At 39.1% G+C, this 20184-nt stretch overlaps 1 protein-coding gene across 1 annotated transcript in view; it reads right to left on the bottom strand.

The window, feature by feature from the left end:
* CYLD (ubiquitin carboxyl-terminal hydrolase CYLD) overlaps positions 1-20184 on the bottom strand; it is a 104249-nt gene that overhangs the window by 43807 nt on the left and 40258 nt on the right. The window contains exon 3 of the mRNA XM_089249100.1: positions 14627-14843. Within this exon, the coding sequence (XP_089105226.1) occupies positions 14627-14843 (217 nt within the window). The remainder of the gene's footprint in view (positions 1-14626; positions 14844-20184) is intronic.

The following is a 20184-nucleotide window of genomic DNA, read 5'->3' on the forward strand; positions in this document are numbered from 1 at the left end:
CAACGAAATGCCGAAAAAAACCTCTGGACCGCAAAGAGTTAGGAACAGTAAAATATGAACTTCACCATTATACTCAAAACACAGTTGGGGGGGGGGGGGGGATAAATAAAAATGCCCCATTGAGTCAAAAACTAAAAAATAGTTCAAGTTAATTTTCTTCTTTTTAGTTACCATTTAATATGAACAATCCTAGGATTCAAATACAAAACTACGGCAAATTCATTCACGTGAGCCGAAAAACAACTGATATACTGTATCTTCCATACATATAACATAAGCAAGCAAATTAAAAATAGACAGCACCCAATATATCGTAGCTCCTTCCTCCACCTGAAACGCGGTGGCCGTAATAATGACGTTTGCTGGGAAGTGCTGGTGCTGCGACCTTTCTTTTCATTCCAGTTACGTGAGTAGATGGGGACATCAAAGGAGAAAAAGCATATGAAATTATATATATAATCAAAGTAGTAGTACTGGAGGCGAATTCTAATAATGGGAGGGGGCGAGGATACATCACAATAACACAGATACGATTGCCTTTCTAAAATGAGTATTCTCAAATGAAGAAAAGGGGCCGTTCAAGTATTTCGTAAGCAAATTTTTAGCCATTTTTGACCCCCTACCCCCCGTCAGCAAAAGTCAGCAAAACGCTGACCCCCTCTTCCCCCCCCCCCCTTGTCAGCAAAATTTCGTCATCAGCTCTGTCCCTCTGAATCCAACTCATTCTCATAAAGCGTGGTTGATGACGTAAGCATTATCCAAACCCCACTCCCTCCTCCCCCCTTGTCATCAAAAGTCAGCAAATCGGGAACCCCCTCCGCCCCCATAGATGATGACATAATACTTGAACGGCCCCAAAGCAGAAATGCTGCACTATGAGCCTCTTATTCTTCTCAATATGATGTATCTTTTCCAAAATGTCATGGTCTGGCTACAAGAAATCACAATTGATTCAACTCCTCAGGGAGAGAGGAGCTTATTAGAAACTTTTTTTTGCTCTCGGTCTGCAAGAAACCACAAGCAAATTAAAAAAAAAACAGTATTTCTGAACATAAATTTAGTCAGAAAATCTAAAGCGCTCTGAAAGTGTAATTTGCTTGTTCTCCCATTTTGTGAAGTATTGAACTGATCATTGATCATTTTTGTCACACCATTGTCATTTTTTGCATACAAGGGCTAATTAGACCGGGACCTGAAATTTACTGCCGATTACGAACGGCAGCGTTCGACATTTTGCCTTTTTTTATATTCACCGACAAGTTGGTGCACTAACCCCTCGGTGTGGGCGGGACTCCCTATGGTATCAAGCTTTTTCTATGGTCATGGTTCCATCGTCAGGAAAGTTTCTGACAAGGACGAAGCGGGTATCGAACTCGCGACACTTGTAAATATCCTTTGGTACTTCAGGCGAGTATCTTACCGACCTGGACTATCGCGCCCATATTAAACTGATAATCTGTGTAATGAATCCGTAATGTAAGTATTTATATAAACACACTGTTTTTAATTTTACAATCTTTTAATCCACCCAATTCTTAAACTTTTCGTCTTAAACGAAACTAGTCTTTCGCAGCTCACCAGAATAGTATAACCACAGAGTAATAATACTTATCTTAATATCTTAATAGTTAATAGTTAATAATATCTTAAGTCTATGAGTATAACGAAGAACCGCTTCATGTTATTGAATAGGCACACACTAATAGGAACAGCTTACCGCAGCGCAGACTTTGAGAACCCCCTATTTTATAATCTATTTAGTTATAAATATTATTTACTTTTCGAATCTTATTTTTCATGCATCTTTTTCGAAGTGAATGTTTCGGACAGTTCGGTAAAACCGAGAATTTTGCAAAACTTTTCCCAACCAGCTCAACCATTGCTCTCAGACAACGCAGGAGCTGTTTATCATGAGTTCAGGCCCTGGGCAAATATTAACGCTTGGAGCCCATTAATCAGTGTTCTTTGATCCAGAAGCTTGGAGGGGGGGGGGGGGCGTACCTGCAAAAAAAAAAAAAAAAGCAGCCAATTTCGCGGCCCTAAAAATTTGTGGGCTTTGGGCACGTGAGAGAAACGGGCCCTGCATAAATGTCGTTTATTTATTTATTCCGATAGCAAAAGCATCTGCGGATTTGTCTGATAAAAAGGACTAGAAAAGAAGCAAAAAGTTTCTTCTGAAAGCCAAATTCGTTGAAGGTCACGAACAATCAAACTCATAGAAACATCTTTTAATTCAAATTTAGATCGATTTCCAGCGAAATAATGGGAAGTGAAACGAATAAAGTCCTTTATCATCACCATCTTTCATCGAATTCACGGCAGACTGAGCACAGTCTCACGATTGTTAACTCCGTAACTTAGCTAGAAAGCAGGTGTTGAATTGATACCCCACGAAACGATCGATATTCCAAATTCTCCCTTGTTTCACACGCACGTGCGAGTATCTTTGACTTAACCTCGAGACACAGCCTACGCATGCATAATACCGTACTAAAAAAAAATTATTGGATTTATTATCATCCAGATGATTTCAAATTCACAAACGCAAAAATTCCAATTCATGTAAACTGTTCCGACTATCGCCAACACGGGATAACCCACAGTGGAAATTTTCCGAGAAGCTAAAAGTGAATAAAAGCAATTTTTCTTTTGCAGATGTACGACGTTTGCGAAATATTTCAAAACTTGAAATGTTTGGTCTTCAGTAGTGCAGATCTAAGTCCGAATCCCGGTTCGGGCGAATGTCCAACAATTCTCAAGGCAGACCACATAGATCTCTCAGATTATCATAAAATAATAGTAAATTGTCAAGCATTTGAAAGAGAAAGTTTGTGTTTTTTTTTACTTAGAATCCTTTGTAGCATCCATGTTACAAAGAACATGGAAAAAATGCTATATGGGCTTGACATTCTCCGCGTTACTAAAGGTGTGTATGTGCGCATGCAGAACTTTTGTAGTAAGTAAAAAAAAACCTTTGAACTCTATCTTTACCAGCTTTTTTTTAATTTTTTCAAAACAGGTCTAAACTTCCGGCAAATCCTGTATGTACAATCAAGTTTAAATTTATCATAATATGGGTATATTTCACATGAAAATACTTGGTTGATAACATGATATTTCAGTGGCCAATAACAGCAACAGTGTTTTGTTGAAAATCCAGCACCAATGAATTACTCAAGAGAAATGATGAGCTAGTGAAAATTTGGCGCTTGTGTCACACTGAAATTCAATTGAACTACCAAATTCACAACTATGTTTGAGCTTATGGAAAATGCTCTGATCTCTTACTATATTCATCCTACACAGATCTATAAAAAAGGTGATAACTGGACATGGTTTCAATGAGAAAAATTTTGTATTTCAATTAAAACCTGATGGGGGGAAAAATTAAATATCGAATGCACACAATGTGTAGTACTGCAATTGACTACTGCGTGAATACAGTATCATGTTCGAATTTTTCATTTGCTTTGGGTTTGAGGGCAGGGCCAGAACTGCAGGGGGCAGTGCCACCTTAACTCATGGGCCCACCTGGGCACGGCACGGGCCTCACAAAAATGAGATATAGTTTAAATTTTCGAGGATACATAAATTTCGGAACACATAAAGTTACCTGGTATTAGCCTTAGAAACATTACTTGGCCCGGGGCCCATGGTGCTCTTAAGACGGCCCTGGCAGTGAGGACAACTGCCCCATGCGGAAAAATTTAGGGGCAGCAATTTTATGTGGGAACAAAGAGCACCATTATAGAATTATTGAATTTTAAAGTTGTAGGGACGGAAAATTTTTTTGCTTCGGGCGGCAAAAATCCGAGTTACGGCCCTGTTTGAGGGGTCGTTAAAATGATTCTGCACATATCACATATTCTCCCACGATCAAATTAATTGGGTTACAATAGAGGAGAATGATATGAAAATAGAACCAAAACATGAATGATGCTTACACTGACGGCAGAGGATTTTCACGGCGGGTAAGCTGCCCAACTTCGGTCTCATCACGGCAATAAGTACAAACGGTTCGGCAGGACGGGTTCCTTTTTCATCATAGTTCACAGCACAGACTGCTCACAAACCAGGTGTTTACGCTCAAATAATGAAACATTTCTTGATTAAAAGCATTCAAGCTGTCATTCAGACATAGATGTAAAACATGGATTTTAACAAACTAGGAGCTGAATATCCAATGAAAAGAAGACACTAAACTTCAGAAATGTGCAGATGGATCCACGAGGAGAATTGCTTTGACGTCCAACGTTCGGACTTCTTTCACCAACAAATGTCGCTCAATGATCTACAAGGCACTCCTGCCACTAACGGTTATTCCGAAGGAATGTACCGAGAAGAGCCAGTGGTAGTTCCGGCGCTAGATACGATCGATCCAACAGAGAAGGGTGAGCTACTGGATCGAGGGTGACGGCAAGGGCGAGAAGCAGCGTCTTGCGTGAGTGGGCGCACTCGGTCGAAAAGAGAAAATTGTGAAAGTTTATCGGTGGCGCCTCGTGGTGTTATTCATCAATGTGCGAGTTGGTTGGATTTTTAATTAATGCTATGTATACCATTAAAAATTTGTCGAATAAATCAGTTGGGCAGACGCTTTGCTACTCCTCCGGTGCACAAGACCCAAATTTCACGGTGATACCGACTGCTATTGGGAATCACTGAATGAAGGGAAAAAATTCCTTGAAAATCTACGATTTTTACTTTTCTCGGAAATTATCAATGATGTTGTCCATAAGTGTACCTTCTATTATAATAGCGGCAGAATCATCAACAGGTCATGAAATTCGCAACGTTCGGGCAAATGAACCTTAAAACGAAATAGACATTCTTGCGTCATTAATTTCCTGTAATTTCTCTTCCTGGTTGTTAAAGATCTCATCTTCAATCACAAACTAATGATCTAAGTTTGTGACTACTAGTGCGTAACAGATAGAATAACCAATTTCCCATACCGATTGCAAAGAAGAGATGTGAAAAAAAGTTGAGTTCACTGTTGGGAGTTCATTTTTAAAAAAATAAAATGAAAAAAACCGGTGAGTTGTGTGGATCACGGGAAAAATTAAAACAATAACAAAAACTGAATTGAATCAATGTGGGAGTAATAAAAGTAGATGGATCAATCACGAGGGCCATTCCAATAATCACAAAAATATCCATATATAAACTGAAGAGCCAAAAAAACTGGTTCCGGCATGCGTATGCAAATAAAGAGATATGGAACCAATCAGAGTACGGCGCTGCGGTCGGCAATGCCTATATAACACAACAAGCGTCTGGCAAAGTTGTTAGATCGGTTACTGCTGCTACAGTGGCAGGTTATCGAGATTTAAGTGAGTTTGAACGTGGTGTTATAGTCGGCGCAAGAGAGATGGGACATAGCATCTCCGAGGTAGCGATGAAATTTGGATTTTCACGTACGACCATTTCACGAGTGTACCGTGAATATCGGGAATCCGGTAAAAAATTAAATCTACGACATCGCTCCGGCCGGAAAAAGATCGTGCAAGAACGGGACCAACGACGACTGACGAGAATCATTAGGCGTGACAGACGTGCAACCCTTCCGCAAATTGTTGCAGATTTCAATGCTGGGCCATCAACAAGTGTCAACGTGCGAACCATTCAACGAAACATCATCGATATGGGCTTCCGGAGATACCTTTGATGACTGCACGACACAAAGCTTTACGCCTCGCCTGGGCCCGACAACACCGACATTGGACTGTTGAGGACTCGAAACACGTTGCCTGGTCTGACGAGTCTCGGTTCCAATTGCTTCGAGCTGATGGACGGGTATGGAGACAACCTCATGAATCCATGGACCCTACATGTCAACAGGGGACTACATTGCTGGTGGAGGCTCTGTGATGGTATGGGGCGTGTGCAGTTGGCGTGATATGGGACCCCTGATACGTCTAGATACGGCTCTGACAGGTACGTAAGCATCTTGTCTGATCACCTGCACCCATTCATGTTCATTGTGCATTCGGACGGACTTGGACAATTTCAGCAGGACAATGCGACACCCCACACGTCCAGAATTGCTACAAAGTGGCTCCAGAAACACTCTTCTGACTTTAGACACTTCCGCTGGTCACCTAATTCCCCAGACATGAACATTACTAAACATATCTGGGATGCCTTGCAACGTGCTGTTTAGAAGAGATCTCCACCCCCTCTTACTCCTACGGATTTATGGACAGCCCTGCAGGATTCATGGTGTCAATTACCTCCAGCACTACTTCAGACATTAGTCGAGTCCATGCCACGTCGTGTTGCGGCACTTCTGCGGGCTCGCGGGGGCCTACACGATATTAGGCAGGCGAACCAGTTTTTTTGGCTCTTCAGTGTAATTTTTGCAATATTAAAAGAAAATTCTAATAAACATATAGCTGAAAAAAAAGTAAGACTAAGGCTGGTTGTTCACTGAAAGCTACTATGATAACAAGTCGCATGTATGCACAAACTGATATAGTAGTCTTGTGTAAACACACGACTTGTAATCGCTCGTAGTAGCTTCTAGTGGACAACCAGTCTAAAATACGAATCAAAAATAGAGTGTATTGGTTTATCAATATCGTTTTATATCAATTTATTAATTATATCTTTCATTTACTTTTAATCTTATATGTTGAGCGTTTTTTGCTTTTGATTTTTAAGTCAATGTTTTTGTTTTTATTTGTTAATTTACTTCATATTTATATCTTTACTTTGATATGTTTTTGTTAACTTTTAAAACTCAATGTAATGCCGAGTGTTGTTTGTTTACATCGCTGCGTCGAACCTAACTTGCCATATGCCTGTAAAGGCGGGACGGCAGAACATGATAATATCAATGTCGTCATATTCACAGGGGAAAAAATTAGGCCAATATCACATCATTTCTCCATTCAATCACCAAGACTATCAAATCAAAATTTTATTAGCAGCTACATCTTATATTGCTAGAAACTTTCGTTTCTTTCTCCCTTTGGTCACACACAGGAAAATGTAATAACGTATGCGGCACGCGACTATATCTGCGGCAAGTCATCAAGGTCATCCTAATCCTTCACAAGCAAGCACAATAAAGAGACAGACAAGGTCTCTCTATGTGCGCTTTCGTCACTGGTTAAATAAATAGTGAATAAACAAACAAAAAAGTTGGAGAGAAGGGTTATACGTGCAAATCGGTCAAGTACACATGCACATTACTTTTGATAAGATTATGCCATTGTTAAAGTGGGGGAAGCAAATATTTTACAGTGACTACGAGTTCATATAAAGATAATACAGTAATACGTTTGACAGAGGAAATTGGAATCTCTGCCATGACCGAAAAATAAGTTTCCGTTGTCGTTCCGCCGCCGACTGACTGAAAATAGTTGAATCTCGTTTGGTGACTTCATCACGAACCGTTTTCCCACTTGGTTCCATTATTCTCAAAGTCAAAGGACTTCCCGTTGAGAATCATCGTTTTATGAAGATTAAATATGGAAGGCTAATCAGTCATGTACAGTGCCATTAAAAACAGACGAAATATATTATGGAGGAGTGTTTTCAAAGTGGACAATATCAGCCCCGGGTAGGGGAGCCATAGAAGCTATGGGCGTAATATAGGATTGGGGGGAAGCGATGAAAATAAAAAATTATGAAGGAGGGAAAGTAGAGACAGACCAGAGGCTCTAGTTGTAGAAAATTGGAAGGGAGGGGGTAAAGTCACTTGAGCTCCCCCCCCCCCAATAAGAGGCCGTTCAAGTATTACGTCAGCATATTTTTAGCCATTTTTGACCCCCCTCACCGTCACCAAAATATCGTCAGCACTTCCCCCTCCCCCAAGAAATTTTTTTTTTCAATGAAAAAAATATTTTTCTAAAAAATTAAATTTTCGAAAGAAAATACCTTTATATGTTATTATAATCAATTTCTGTTAATTTCAATGCTATTTAAAGGGTAAGAACTCAAACTCTCTTTAAGAAATTCATTGCGACCCACCCTTTAAGCCTTATATGGTAAATCCTTGACACGCAGACCATAACATAATTTATTTGTCCCCCCAGTCAATTACGACAATACTATAGAAATTAGAGTTTACAATTAAATTACATATTTTACGCTATTTGAAAGAAAGAGTAGCTCTCTTCCAAACGTGGCCTTGAAGGTTATCTGATGTGGCTTGCCCCCTCAAACATAATTTTGTAAAAATGAACTAAGCAGCACATTTACAAATCGCTTAAATGACCATTGGCACAATTCCAGAGAATTTAAATGGCTTGTGGCACATTTTCAGATCACTCAATTAGGCCTCAAAGATCACTTAAGTAACCCACGACGCAGTTCCAGAACACTTAAAAAAATCCGTGGCACATTTAGAGATTCCTTCAGTGACATGTGGCACAGTTTTAGAGCACTTAAGCGGCCCCCAGTGCAGTTCTACATCACTCAAGTTTCCCGCGGAACATTCCCAGATTACTTAAGTGATCCGTGGCATAATTACGGATCACTTGAGTAATTCGTGGCACAGTTCCAGAGCACTTAAGCGGCCCGGACATATTTCCTGAGCACTTGACGGATCCGTGAAACATTTTGAGGTCACTAAAGTGGCTCTGTAGGGGACTTATCAATAGAGAGAATGTCAGTTCAGGTGCCCAATAACTATCGATAGGTTTTTCTGTTTTTGGCGCACCAAATAAGATGCCATTAAGAATATTTCATATCTTCATAAAGGGTTGCTGATGACGTAAGCATCATCCAAACCCCCTTGCCATTAAAAGTCAGCAAATTGGAAACGCCTCCCCCATCGATGCTGACGTAATACTTGAATGACCTCTAATCTATGAATATACGATCCTCATCAAATCCTTGAATGCTGGAAAGTCTGGCGTCTCCCTCTCCCCAACAATATTTTTTTCGTATCGGCGCCTTTGTTATAGAGGTTCTGCAAAGATTCGTGATATTCCAATGATCAATCGGTCATTTTCTAATTGCATTTTTGAAGCTGATCGCTGCAACTACTACTACAGTACTTGAATAGATACTGGGCGGCTGCAAACAAATTACATCCGAGCCGAGAAATTCCGGTGAATGTGTGGCTGGCGTGCATAATCTTGTGCGGGTGATGCAGTCTTATGAAAAGCGTTGATGATATGTATAGATATGTACACGAAAGAACGTAAAAAATAAATAAAACGCACGGTGGTGTTACACATAAAAGTAAGAGGTGCAGCCAAGCAGAAGAATTGGACCAAAGCCACAAACGCAGAAAAAAGATAAGGTGTGGGGGGGGGGGATCATGTGTAGGAAGCCCCGAAAAGCACACGCAAAACACGATTGCATCATTGTATAAAAAAATTCTCCTTCGTGCCAACAAAAATGATCCTTGAAGTAGTAGTTGGACGCGTACTCGATGGCGGATAAAGCAGTGGCGGTGGTGGCCGGTTATTTCTACAGTACAGATGCAGGAGCTCCACATCAAAACCATGTTGTATGGATGCATGCGAATAGTTTGATATCTTACCAGAAAGGAAAACATCGCATGCACGTCACGGGCCCAATCCACTTATTACATCGCGTTGACATTTAGAGAAATGAAAAGACGAATGAATGTCCAAGCCGAATGATAGATGACCAGAGGTATCCAATCCACCAACAAGAGTAGACAATATATATAATTAACGTTAAAGAATCGCGGATTTGTGGGGTACGTTCCATCGACCGGCTAAGAATAGTCACGCGCAATCACTTTTAATTCAGCGATGTTTCCTCACAACTGCGGTTTGGCTGCCGACGAAAATCTGAGTGCGTGAGGAATAAGCTAACATTGTCATCAATATACAGTTGTATACATACCACTCCAGTTGTTAACTAATAGCTAATTTTCTAAACCATAAATTTTTTATGAGGCTTCCAATACAAAAAATATGTTGTCATGCATCGTCCTAGAAGCCATTTGAATGAAATAAAAATACTTTTAGAAAGTTACGAAATTTAAATTATATATGATATTTCAAACTCCATTGATATATGATATTTCAAACTCCATTCTCAAATATTGCGCTGAAGAAAACTCCGACTATCTTCTAATCTTATTTAACGTCTCACTAAAGAAGTGTTTCTCCTCGGCCACAGGCGCCCCCAGTCACACGCCCCGGCAACCTGGTTCCAGGATTCCCCAGCCTGTTTTATTTTTGAGCAAATTGCCGCTGTGGTGGTCGAGTGGTTATAGTGACGGACTCGCGATGCGAGGATCCGGGTTCGAACACCACAGTGGTGGTCGGCTGAAGTTGGTTTTCTGTGGTTCCCAATTTCAAGGCACAAATGCGAGCCGATCTCCCCGTTAAAAAGTCTCGCCACAGAGAGCAACAGTCCTACAACGAAAAATCATTCAATCATAACACTTCACACATAGTTTGAAAAACTGGTGGCAGATGGCAGCACTACACATAACAAGCATTACAGAGAAACAAAAAAAAACTTCACGTCAGGTTTCACTACACGTACACGCACATTCCCGCATGTACCGATTCGTTGGGGGTTCCGCGGGGGGGGGGTTGTGGGCGGGGTGCATGTGTGGTGTAGCAGTAGTAGGTAGGGTAAAAAAGGGTTCGGGGATCCATGATGTTCTTAAGTCAGCCACCTCGTTGGGCAGTTTGCCTGTTGTGGTGTTGTATTTGTATTTGTAATTCACTAAATACCATCATCCTCACGACCGATTGGAAAATCGATAAAATTATTCCCATTTACATACAAATCCAGTCCCCTCTCCGACCCCTTAACTTCAGACCAACATATATATTACTTCATCCTGTTGTAAAATGTTCGAACATATTATAGCAAAGGAAATCCGCGTCCATTTAGACTAACTTTTTCTTTCCCAACCAACACGGATTAAGACGATCCCAACTGTACCTTTTCATCCATGACCTTTCCAAAGCCATTGATAACAAATTACAAAAACTGATATCATCTTGACTTTTTCTAAAGCCTACGATAAAGTTCCTCACAACAGACTTGACTTGAACTTTGAAATCTTGGTCTGAATGTACAATTGCTCAAATGGTTAGAGAAGCTTTGCTAAAAAATCGTAAACAGTTTGTACATTTTAAAACTGTCATTTTCGACCATGACTCACCATTTTCGACAGGAAAGTCAGGTAGTCCTCGGGGAAGCGGTCCTCTCGCCTTTATTGTTTTTAATATATATAAACGATCTCTCTCTCTAAAACCCCTCAACTTAACCATTAGATTTTTTGCTGATGACTGTATAACTTACCGCATAATTAATCACAAGTCCGATCGTGAAATTCTCCAACGTAATCAAGTTTCTCAATTAAAATATCTGGGTGTCATAATATAGGTTGACCTCTCTCTACATTGGAATAATCATCGATTATTGTCTACCAGAAATGTCTCAATTAACTTTTCTTCCTTCGCCGCAACCTCAAACATTCTACTCGTGGCGTCCGACTTCTCTGCTGCCAAACTTGTATTTCTCCCGTTCTTTCTAATGCAGCTAAAGTCTGGGACCCCCCCCCCCCCTCTAGTAATATCGAAAAACTTGAATCTATCCAAAATAAATCCGCCTGCTTTATTCATGACTACTGGACATCTTTTAGTTCAGTTTACAATCTTAAACCCGCTACTCGCCGACTTAGTTCTCGCTTAGCTCTACTTTATAAGATTACTCGTGGTCATCTAAATTTCGATACGTCCAGTATTCTGACTAAGCCTTCCTATGTTTCCAATAGACGTGACCACCCCAAAAACTTAAAACCTATTTTTGCCTCTACAGACTGTTTTAAATACAGTTTCTTTACTAATACCATAGTTGAATTGAAAAATTCCCCCCCCCCCCCCCACTATTGTTAACTACCCACGATGTCTGATTTCTTGTCAAATATTATTAAATATCTTTGTGTAAATCAACCGCGTCTTCTTATATAGGTCTTTGAAAAGACCAACAATATTGCATAAATAAATGTTATGCCATCGAATAAAATCCAAAGAAAATTATATTGGTTATCGGATACTGTATAAATTTTTATAGTGTCTTAGAGCTTGGTCGGAATGACGTTTTTTCAGATGGGAAAAACACGTGAAATTCAGAAAACCCAGTGTTAGAAAATGATTTCTTAATAGAGAGAAACGGTGCCACTCTCCGCTGTTCATACGAAGTATGAAAGCCTGGGTAACCAAGCGGAGATAGAGATGTAGTTCGGAAAGAAAATTCACATTCCTCTGTGGGGAATCGAACCACCAATCTCTCACTGTCCGGGAGAGTGTTCTAACCATTGAACTGCAGAGGAAAGACATTTTCCTTCCTTCCTTAAAGCATATGTATGAATGCTGAATGGGACTGCGCATTGACAGCCTCCTAGCTCAGCTAATAGCTCTTACGACATTAGCCCCCAGATGGCAACATATAGAGAGAAACGATGTCACTCTCCGCTGTTCATACGAAGTATGAAAGCCTGGATAACCAAGCGGAGATCGAGATGTCTGTCCTCTGTAGTTCAATGGTTACAGGGGAATGTGAATTTTCTTTCCGAACTACATCTCGATCTCCGCTTAGTTATCCAGGCTTTCATACTTCGTATGATTTCTTAATGCCAACATTTCTGTTTCATATGTCAGTAAATGAAGATCATAAGAATTACGAAGGTTTTTAACAACTGGCTGTAGCGAAGATGAATTTTTGGAAAGAAAGAAAATTCAACTGGCGTTGTGGGGAATCGGACACACGTTCTTTCACTTTCCGGGTAAACGCACTAGACTACAAAGGCAACGAATCTCTCAATCTTTCCTTGGAGCTCGTGTGCACTGAAAGGGACCGTACATGGACGGCCGGACTCGACTCAGGTCAAGCTCACAACTGTTGACGCTGCCACCAGATGGCGACTTATGAAAAGATGACTTCACTCTCCGCTATCCATACGAAGGTTTTTAACTGGCTGTTGCGAAGATGAATTTTTGGAAAGAGAAAATTCATCTTCGCAACAGCCAGTTGTTAAAAACCTTCTTATGGATAGCGAAGAGTGACGTCATTCTTTCATTAGAATTAACTTATAAGAATTAAGGAATAAAAAAAAAAATTTTTTTAAACGTTTTTGCACTTTAATTTTTTTTACTTAATTAAATGGCTTCTAAGACAATTGGGATAAAAATTGAAACTTTTTGTAATTGGAAGCATACCTCCAAGACTAAGATTTAAACTACATAATGAATAACGATATGAGCAGACACCCTGTAAACAGTGAAACCTTGTTACAACCACGTTTGATATAACAATAAATCTCTCTTACAATAATATGCCTACTTACAATGTGCTTTTTTGAAGACACTATTTTGCTATATATCTTCGATCGAAATAGCTATTTTTAAAACACATCGCTAACGTTTGTTGTTTCGAGGGCATCTGGTAACATCGGCAATTTTGCTTTCTCCCCACCTCCTCCACGCAACGATTATTAAAGTTGCCAGTGTTTTACTTTCTGTGCCAGACATGCAAGTGTAGATGGCGGACACTTTTATAGAGTGAAAAACCTCTAAGTTATGTTAGCAAGAACAACGACCGAGAACGGAGAAATTAAACCACGAAACTTTCACGTGATTCATTATTTTTCGCCTTAACTGTAGAAGTCAAAAGAATCGAATAAAAAGAGCTTCAACAAAAATTGGTAGGGGTGAGTTTTTAAAGGGGCAATTTGATTGGTTGAAACACGATGTTCTGCAACGGTAATAGCTTTTTTACCTAGCGCCATAGAAAGCCAACCCGATAAGAAAATTTGCGAATTTTTTTACATACGCTTAAAGAAATTTACCTAGAAAAATTGAAATGAAAATTCTGCGAGATATCTGCGATTGCATTTCTTGATTTTTTACTATTTTTTCACGATCTAACGTCTAAATTAAGTCTTAATACGGAGATGGTCGTAAAAACTCAAAAAGCAAGCATTTTTCCATTTTTATCAATATCTCGACAAATTCTCTTTCAAATATAATAGGGTGAATTTATTTCTGTAAAGAAAGGAGGAAAACTTGAAAATTGACATTTTTCAATTAGGAGAAGTAAACAAATTTTAATTTTTATACTTTTGTTCAATAACGCATATTTTATGCTGTTTCCTGCATTTGATTGAGCGTGATCACTTTTCCCATTACCTAAGTTGCATAAGTGTTGTTCTCTTCATTCGCAAGTTGTTTTAGGTTGAAAGAATTTCCTATGCACTCTGTATATGCATATACTGAACAATATATAAACAAGTTATTAATTAAATGAAATGAGGTGTGATAAAATGCTTCAAACTAATATTTCCCGCAAAAAATAAATACAGCATATTCTCCACAGAGGAATGTGACTTTCCTTCCGAAATTATCTTTGCTTTGTATCAGTTATCTGTACTTCATATACGGTACATGCGGATAAGAGGCACCAGGAGAGAATTGAGGTGGGGGACTAGTGTTACCAGAAGTCCCGTATATACGGGATTCAAGGGCGTGCGCGTGAGGGAGATGCGTTGTACTGTACGTTCCTGAATTATGTGGGGGGGGGGGCATATTCTGGCGCTTTATGTATGCTGACATACATAGTACACAGTAGGTTTGAGTGTTCCGAAATGGTTATCATTAAAAAAAAAAATGCGGCTAACCTATTCTGTTATGTTGAGGATGTTCCAACATCACGTTGTTACTGCCAGAGCTGGTGCGCTTGTGCTGCAAACTGTGGGAACCGTGGTGATGGCGATGGTGACCCCGGAGATGCAAACGCAACCTATTGATACCGACGAAGACAGCGTTGTTGCTGGCTGTCTGGAAGTAGCGCCTGCCGTTCACACTGCCGTCACAGACACCGTGCTCTGGGTGCACCTATAATGAGAAAAAAATTGAGACAAAGAATGAATCAAAAGTGGTTACAGTGATCGGATAAAGGAAGGATAAACAGAAAATCTTAATTTCGAAACTATTCTTAATAATGCATTCAAATGATTGGATAACCGATAACTGCGGAAGAAGGGAGATTAAAAGAGATGAATTTCGAATTGCTAATGATAATCACAAATCGGATTTAAGCATTAGTTGCTCAGATATAAAAGAAACCCTGATTTTCGTACGTGGATATCAATCTCAAATGGTTCATGATAGTGGCATCCAAGTCAAAAAAAATTCTCTTTGAAGAATGTGCAGGTCTCGTGAGATTGATAAAAATTGTTTTTTCGGGTTCGAAGACCGTCGTCCGTTTGAACAAACTCAAACGGACGACGGTCTTCGAACCCGAAAAAACAATTTTTATCAAATGATGGCCGCGAAAATCTCGTGAGATTGTTTTCAAGTTTGAACATCAGATTAATGAAAATTTAAGTGAACTTTCTTGGTCAGACACTCGATGAATACATGAACACAACTAAATGACTTTGTAATCGGTCAGTATGACGATTAGCAACGTTGTATGTCATCTAAATAAATAAATAACAGGACCTACAAATGTTTCGCAACTTATATGATCGATATAAAAAAAATAATATAGTACTACTGAATCGATCTGCTTTTTTTCCCCGAGAAATGCAGTTGCCTCATCAATTCAGGGTGCCTTCGTAATCTTAAGCTGAACATCGATTTAGTTTTGCTTCGGATGATAAGCTAGTGCACGAAGGTAGTTCCTTCATGTACGATAATACAAAGATGCGGATGAAAAAAAAAAAGAGAGCAGCACCACACCCTCTAGCATAAGCCCTGATGGCGCAACGAGAGGGGAAAAAATATTTATACCTATCGTGTAATAAAAGCACAGTCTCAGAGGGTCCGTTCCCAACATGCGAGAAGACGTCAATATTGATATTGGGTGTGTTGTAGGCTAGAATCAGGAATAACCCAGGGAAAAAAATGGGCAGCAATGATGATGTCACCAGAGCGGAAGAAATCTTTGAGGAAAGTCGCAGGTGGCCCCGGAGTTGTGGTGGCCATTTCATGTTAACGGTTTCCGGGAAACACATGCGCTCTCTCTCAACATAAAACACGTCAGCCGCCACCCCCCCCCCCCACCGATTTATTCATAACAGATTAATAAAAAAAACCAAATATAGTAAAACGAAATTCATATCAAGTTCTATATTTTGATACACTGGTATACCATTTGAATGTAAAATAAAAGATTCATCATCAAATGCTGCAGCATATGCAGTTCCATTGCATCGTAACTAAATCTGCAGTTGCCTGGGATATTCACGTTTGTTATTTATTAAATTGAGGAAAAATTTTTTTTGAATAACCTCAAATACGGGAAAAAAAATTACTAGAACAAATTAAAAAAAAATGACAACTGCCAAAAAAAAAATCCCGCGTGTTACGAACACATTAGTGAAATAAAGTACAAATTGACTTTATAAGTACACGAACTCTTCAAAAAACGATATGATAATACTATATTCAGCAAGCCGAATCGATCGTGCACATACATTCAAGTGAAGATCGAAAAGATAAAAAAAAAAAAAAAAAAAAAAAAAAAAAAAAAAAAAAAAAAAAAAAAAAAAAAAAAAAAAAAAAAAAAAAAAAAAATGAAACGTAAAGCTGACAACGGATGTTGACAAAATGGTCAATGGCCTCGCGCCAATTTGAAATCAACAGCATACGGAGATATTCATACATGCATGCTTATACACATTGTGACAGCAAATGAAAAAGTTGGGGGAGGGGGAAAAAAAGGTCGATTTTTAGCCTTCTACGCGGTCACCAATGTAACAAGTGGCGGAATTACGCTCAAAAGAATTTAAAAACTACAAAACGTTATTGGTGTCATACTATGCAAAAAAATAATTTAATACTAAAGTACGAATACGGAAAGTGTGCTTACCTGATGCGAATAAAATCTCAATATTAAGTACTAAAATGAAGATAAAAACATACAGAATAGAAATATTCGTTGTTTTGAAAGGTGAGTGGAGAAAAGAATCAGTGTGTGAAAATTACTTCAGTTTGGAGAAATCTTCTGTGTATTTTCTTAATGGCGAAGTTATTGAAAAATTGTTTCATCAAATATGATGCTATCAAACACACAAAAAAAAACATCGCACGTGAACTAACTCTTATTCAGAGCAATGATGATACCCCCCCCCCCCTTCCGATCAGAAGTGAATTAAGGTCGGGTGAGGGCCCTAGGCGCAGATGAAAACATTGACCCCTTAAATTCGAAAAAAAGAGTAAAGTTGTTTTTGGGGCCCTTCAGATGTCGGGGAGCCCGCCGTTGAATTCGCCTCTGCCCCAGATATTTGTTATCATATAACAAAAATTGAAGTTCATTGTATCAGCAACGTTTTATAAATTCCCTATACAGCTGATGAAAAAAACACACAAACAACACCTATCTCCATTAAACATGCTCAGTGCGAAGAGAGGTGATTCAGATACAGTAATTATAACGAAAGAAAGATTAATATTTTTTGACGTTTAACGCACAGGTGTAATAAGCGCGTGGCCCCGGCATTGTCCAAGAGTAAGATATTGTTATAAGTCCAGCAGTTAGTGCAATCTAGAGTTTATGGCAGTATTTCCCTGGTGGGCAATGGAATGGTCCAGGGGGCGATAGAAGCTACGGATTTAACATAGGATCCTATGGGTTCACTTGAATTGGGGGGCGATGAGAGAAAAAAATTCTGATGAAGTGGGTGATGGAACAAAAAGTTTGGGAAACTATGGTTTATGGTTTCTTTGATTTGTATTTTACGAAGGGTCCGTTGAACAGACTCCCAACCAGCGTTCGCCAATACGCATATAAATGCGTATTTCATCCCCCCTTCTGAAATTTTCTTAGGGGGTAAAATGCTCAAAATTTAGGTTGAATTTTTTTTTGAAAATATATGTACAAGACAATAAACATAACGTTAATAGTATAACAAGAGTTCAGAAGCTCCAACTTGATTATACAGTCTCATTTGTAACTTAGCTCTGATCCCAGTATATATATAATGCTTGTTACCTATCTTTATTTTTCAACGTTTGAAAGTTTTGACATGTTTTCATTTATGTATCATGAATTTTATATAGGCTACATGTTTCATATGGTTTTTCACGGTGTTTCAATTCCAATTTAAAATTATTTTTCACCGTTAAAAAATTCCCACCTCACTTTCTAAAAATACCCCTCAAAATTTGGGAGAGGAGTGAAATTACTCGTCATAAAAAAAATCTTCAGAATACATTGCTCCCAACTGAACTCGCCCTTTAACCCTTTCACTCCCACCGTGACACACAGGTTCTAAAATTGGTAGTGAAAAGGTTAACACGTCTATATCACAGGCAGTTTCAACCCAATTGTGTTAAAACGACCCTCACCCAGTGCCCTCTTAATGCATAAGCCCACCCAGGCACGACCCAGAGAGTGCAGAGAGGTCCTCATGCATGCCTACACAAGGGTGGGGCTGACAGGGGCCGGGACGATTACCTTTTTTTCCCCCACACTAAAATTCGAGAAGTTCGCAAAAGCTCTTAACCTAGAGCTCACCCCCGCAGCAGAATGTGGGGCCATGGCCTCATGAAAATTAGATCTGATTAAAACATTTTTAGAGTAAGCATGCAAATTGATAGGCAAGCATTTCGAGCCAGGTAGAGGGGGCTGCAGAAAATCCATTTCACCCGGGGGCTAACGATGCTCTAAGACGGCCCTGCCCTCACCATTGTTAACACATTATTGGAATATAAATTGATGAAAAGATCTTAGAGGTATATCACGCACAGTATTCAGATTTGATCCCTGTTCACGTTATTTCATGGAAATAAACTTTCAAAAGTTCGATTCGTGTCAACCAGAGGCACTGACATGAAGAAAACATTCGGGGGGGGGGGGGGGGAGAGAGAGTAAAAGTGGCTGGTCGTCCAGCAACGGGGCTCAAGCGCGTAAGTAGCAGAGAAAATGTGCATTGCATTATTTTTTCAGAAATTATTGGAGGGGGGGCTCAGCCTCCTCAAAAATTTATTGGGGGGGGGGGAACTCAGCAAATGGCCTCAGCATCTAGGTTCTGGCGCCTATGGTTTCAACGAAGGGCTCCAAAACTGGAACAAAAGTCACTCAAAGCACAAAGATAGTTTTTCTTCAAACTAATATTTGTCTTCCTGCAAAACAAACTAAGCGTAACAAACCTGTGACGTAGTCCCTATAGTGGTCGAAGGTAGACTGATGAACGCGGGACAGCACCTGTCCTAACGGTGTGGATAAAAAAAAACGACCAGCTGATGATAAGGTCCAGGAGGAAAAAAGTTTCCGTCTCACCTTTCTCAAAGCTACGGAACAAGCTCCAATGTTTCTTCTGTAAAATATTTGCGGCAATCCAATGCTACGGCATGCATCAAAGCTGCCAATCAATCCAAAAAAAAGTCGATGCGGTGTTATTACTTGCTCCTGTAAAAAGCACGCACATCTGATTCACAACATTGCGAGCAGACTAGCGAATTTCAAAACAAAGTGAGTCATTGGTTTGGGCTCGCCCTAGATTTTCAATGATGCCAGAACAGAAACTACTTATAAGAACGGAATAGTGGCGCCATCTCGTTGAGAAATTCGAATTCAACAAGTGTGTGTCTTAAGCCTTTACGCCAGAAGTCTTCATCGCATGGCCCGCGGGGCCACATTTGGCTCTTGGCGCTTTTTGTCATGGCCCACCGATCATTTTTCAGGAAATGGTTGACAACATTTGAAAAAAATGAAAGAAATAATTTTTCGGAATTAATGAATGAACAATTGAAGAATGAAATAAATAATTCAAGAATAAATGAAAGAAATAATTCCGGAATGAATAAAAGAACAAATCGATTACAGAAAAAATCTATGAAAATTCAGTATTACTAAAAGAAATAATTTTAAAATTTTCGAACCAAATAATTTCAGAATAAATGAAAAAAAAAAAAAAAAACCTTATAAATCAAACAGAAATAATTTTGCATTTTTTGATAGATATTAATTCATGATCGATGAAAGAATAATTGCATAACTACAGAAATAAATAATTACAGAATCATTCAAGGTGCTTTCAGTTTGAAAATCATCTCAGAAATAATTAATTTAATTAGTAATTAAGCAGAAACTTTTTCAGAATAAGAGAAAAAAATTATTTCAGAACTAATAAAAATTGATAATTAATAAAAAGAAATAATTTCAGAATAAATAAAAGTCTATTTATGAGAAAATGTCTTAAAATATTTTCAAAAGATTTTGAAAAAA

This window comes from Pholcus phalangioides, unplaced genomic scaffold (assembly GCF_987345545.1).
Source record: "Pholcus phalangioides strain wild (caught in Gottingen) unplaced genomic scaffold, Ppha-v1.0 ptg000021l_1, whole genome shotgun sequence".
Taxonomy (NCBI): domain Eukaryota; kingdom Metazoa; phylum Arthropoda; class Arachnida; order Araneae; family Pholcidae; genus Pholcus; species Pholcus phalangioides.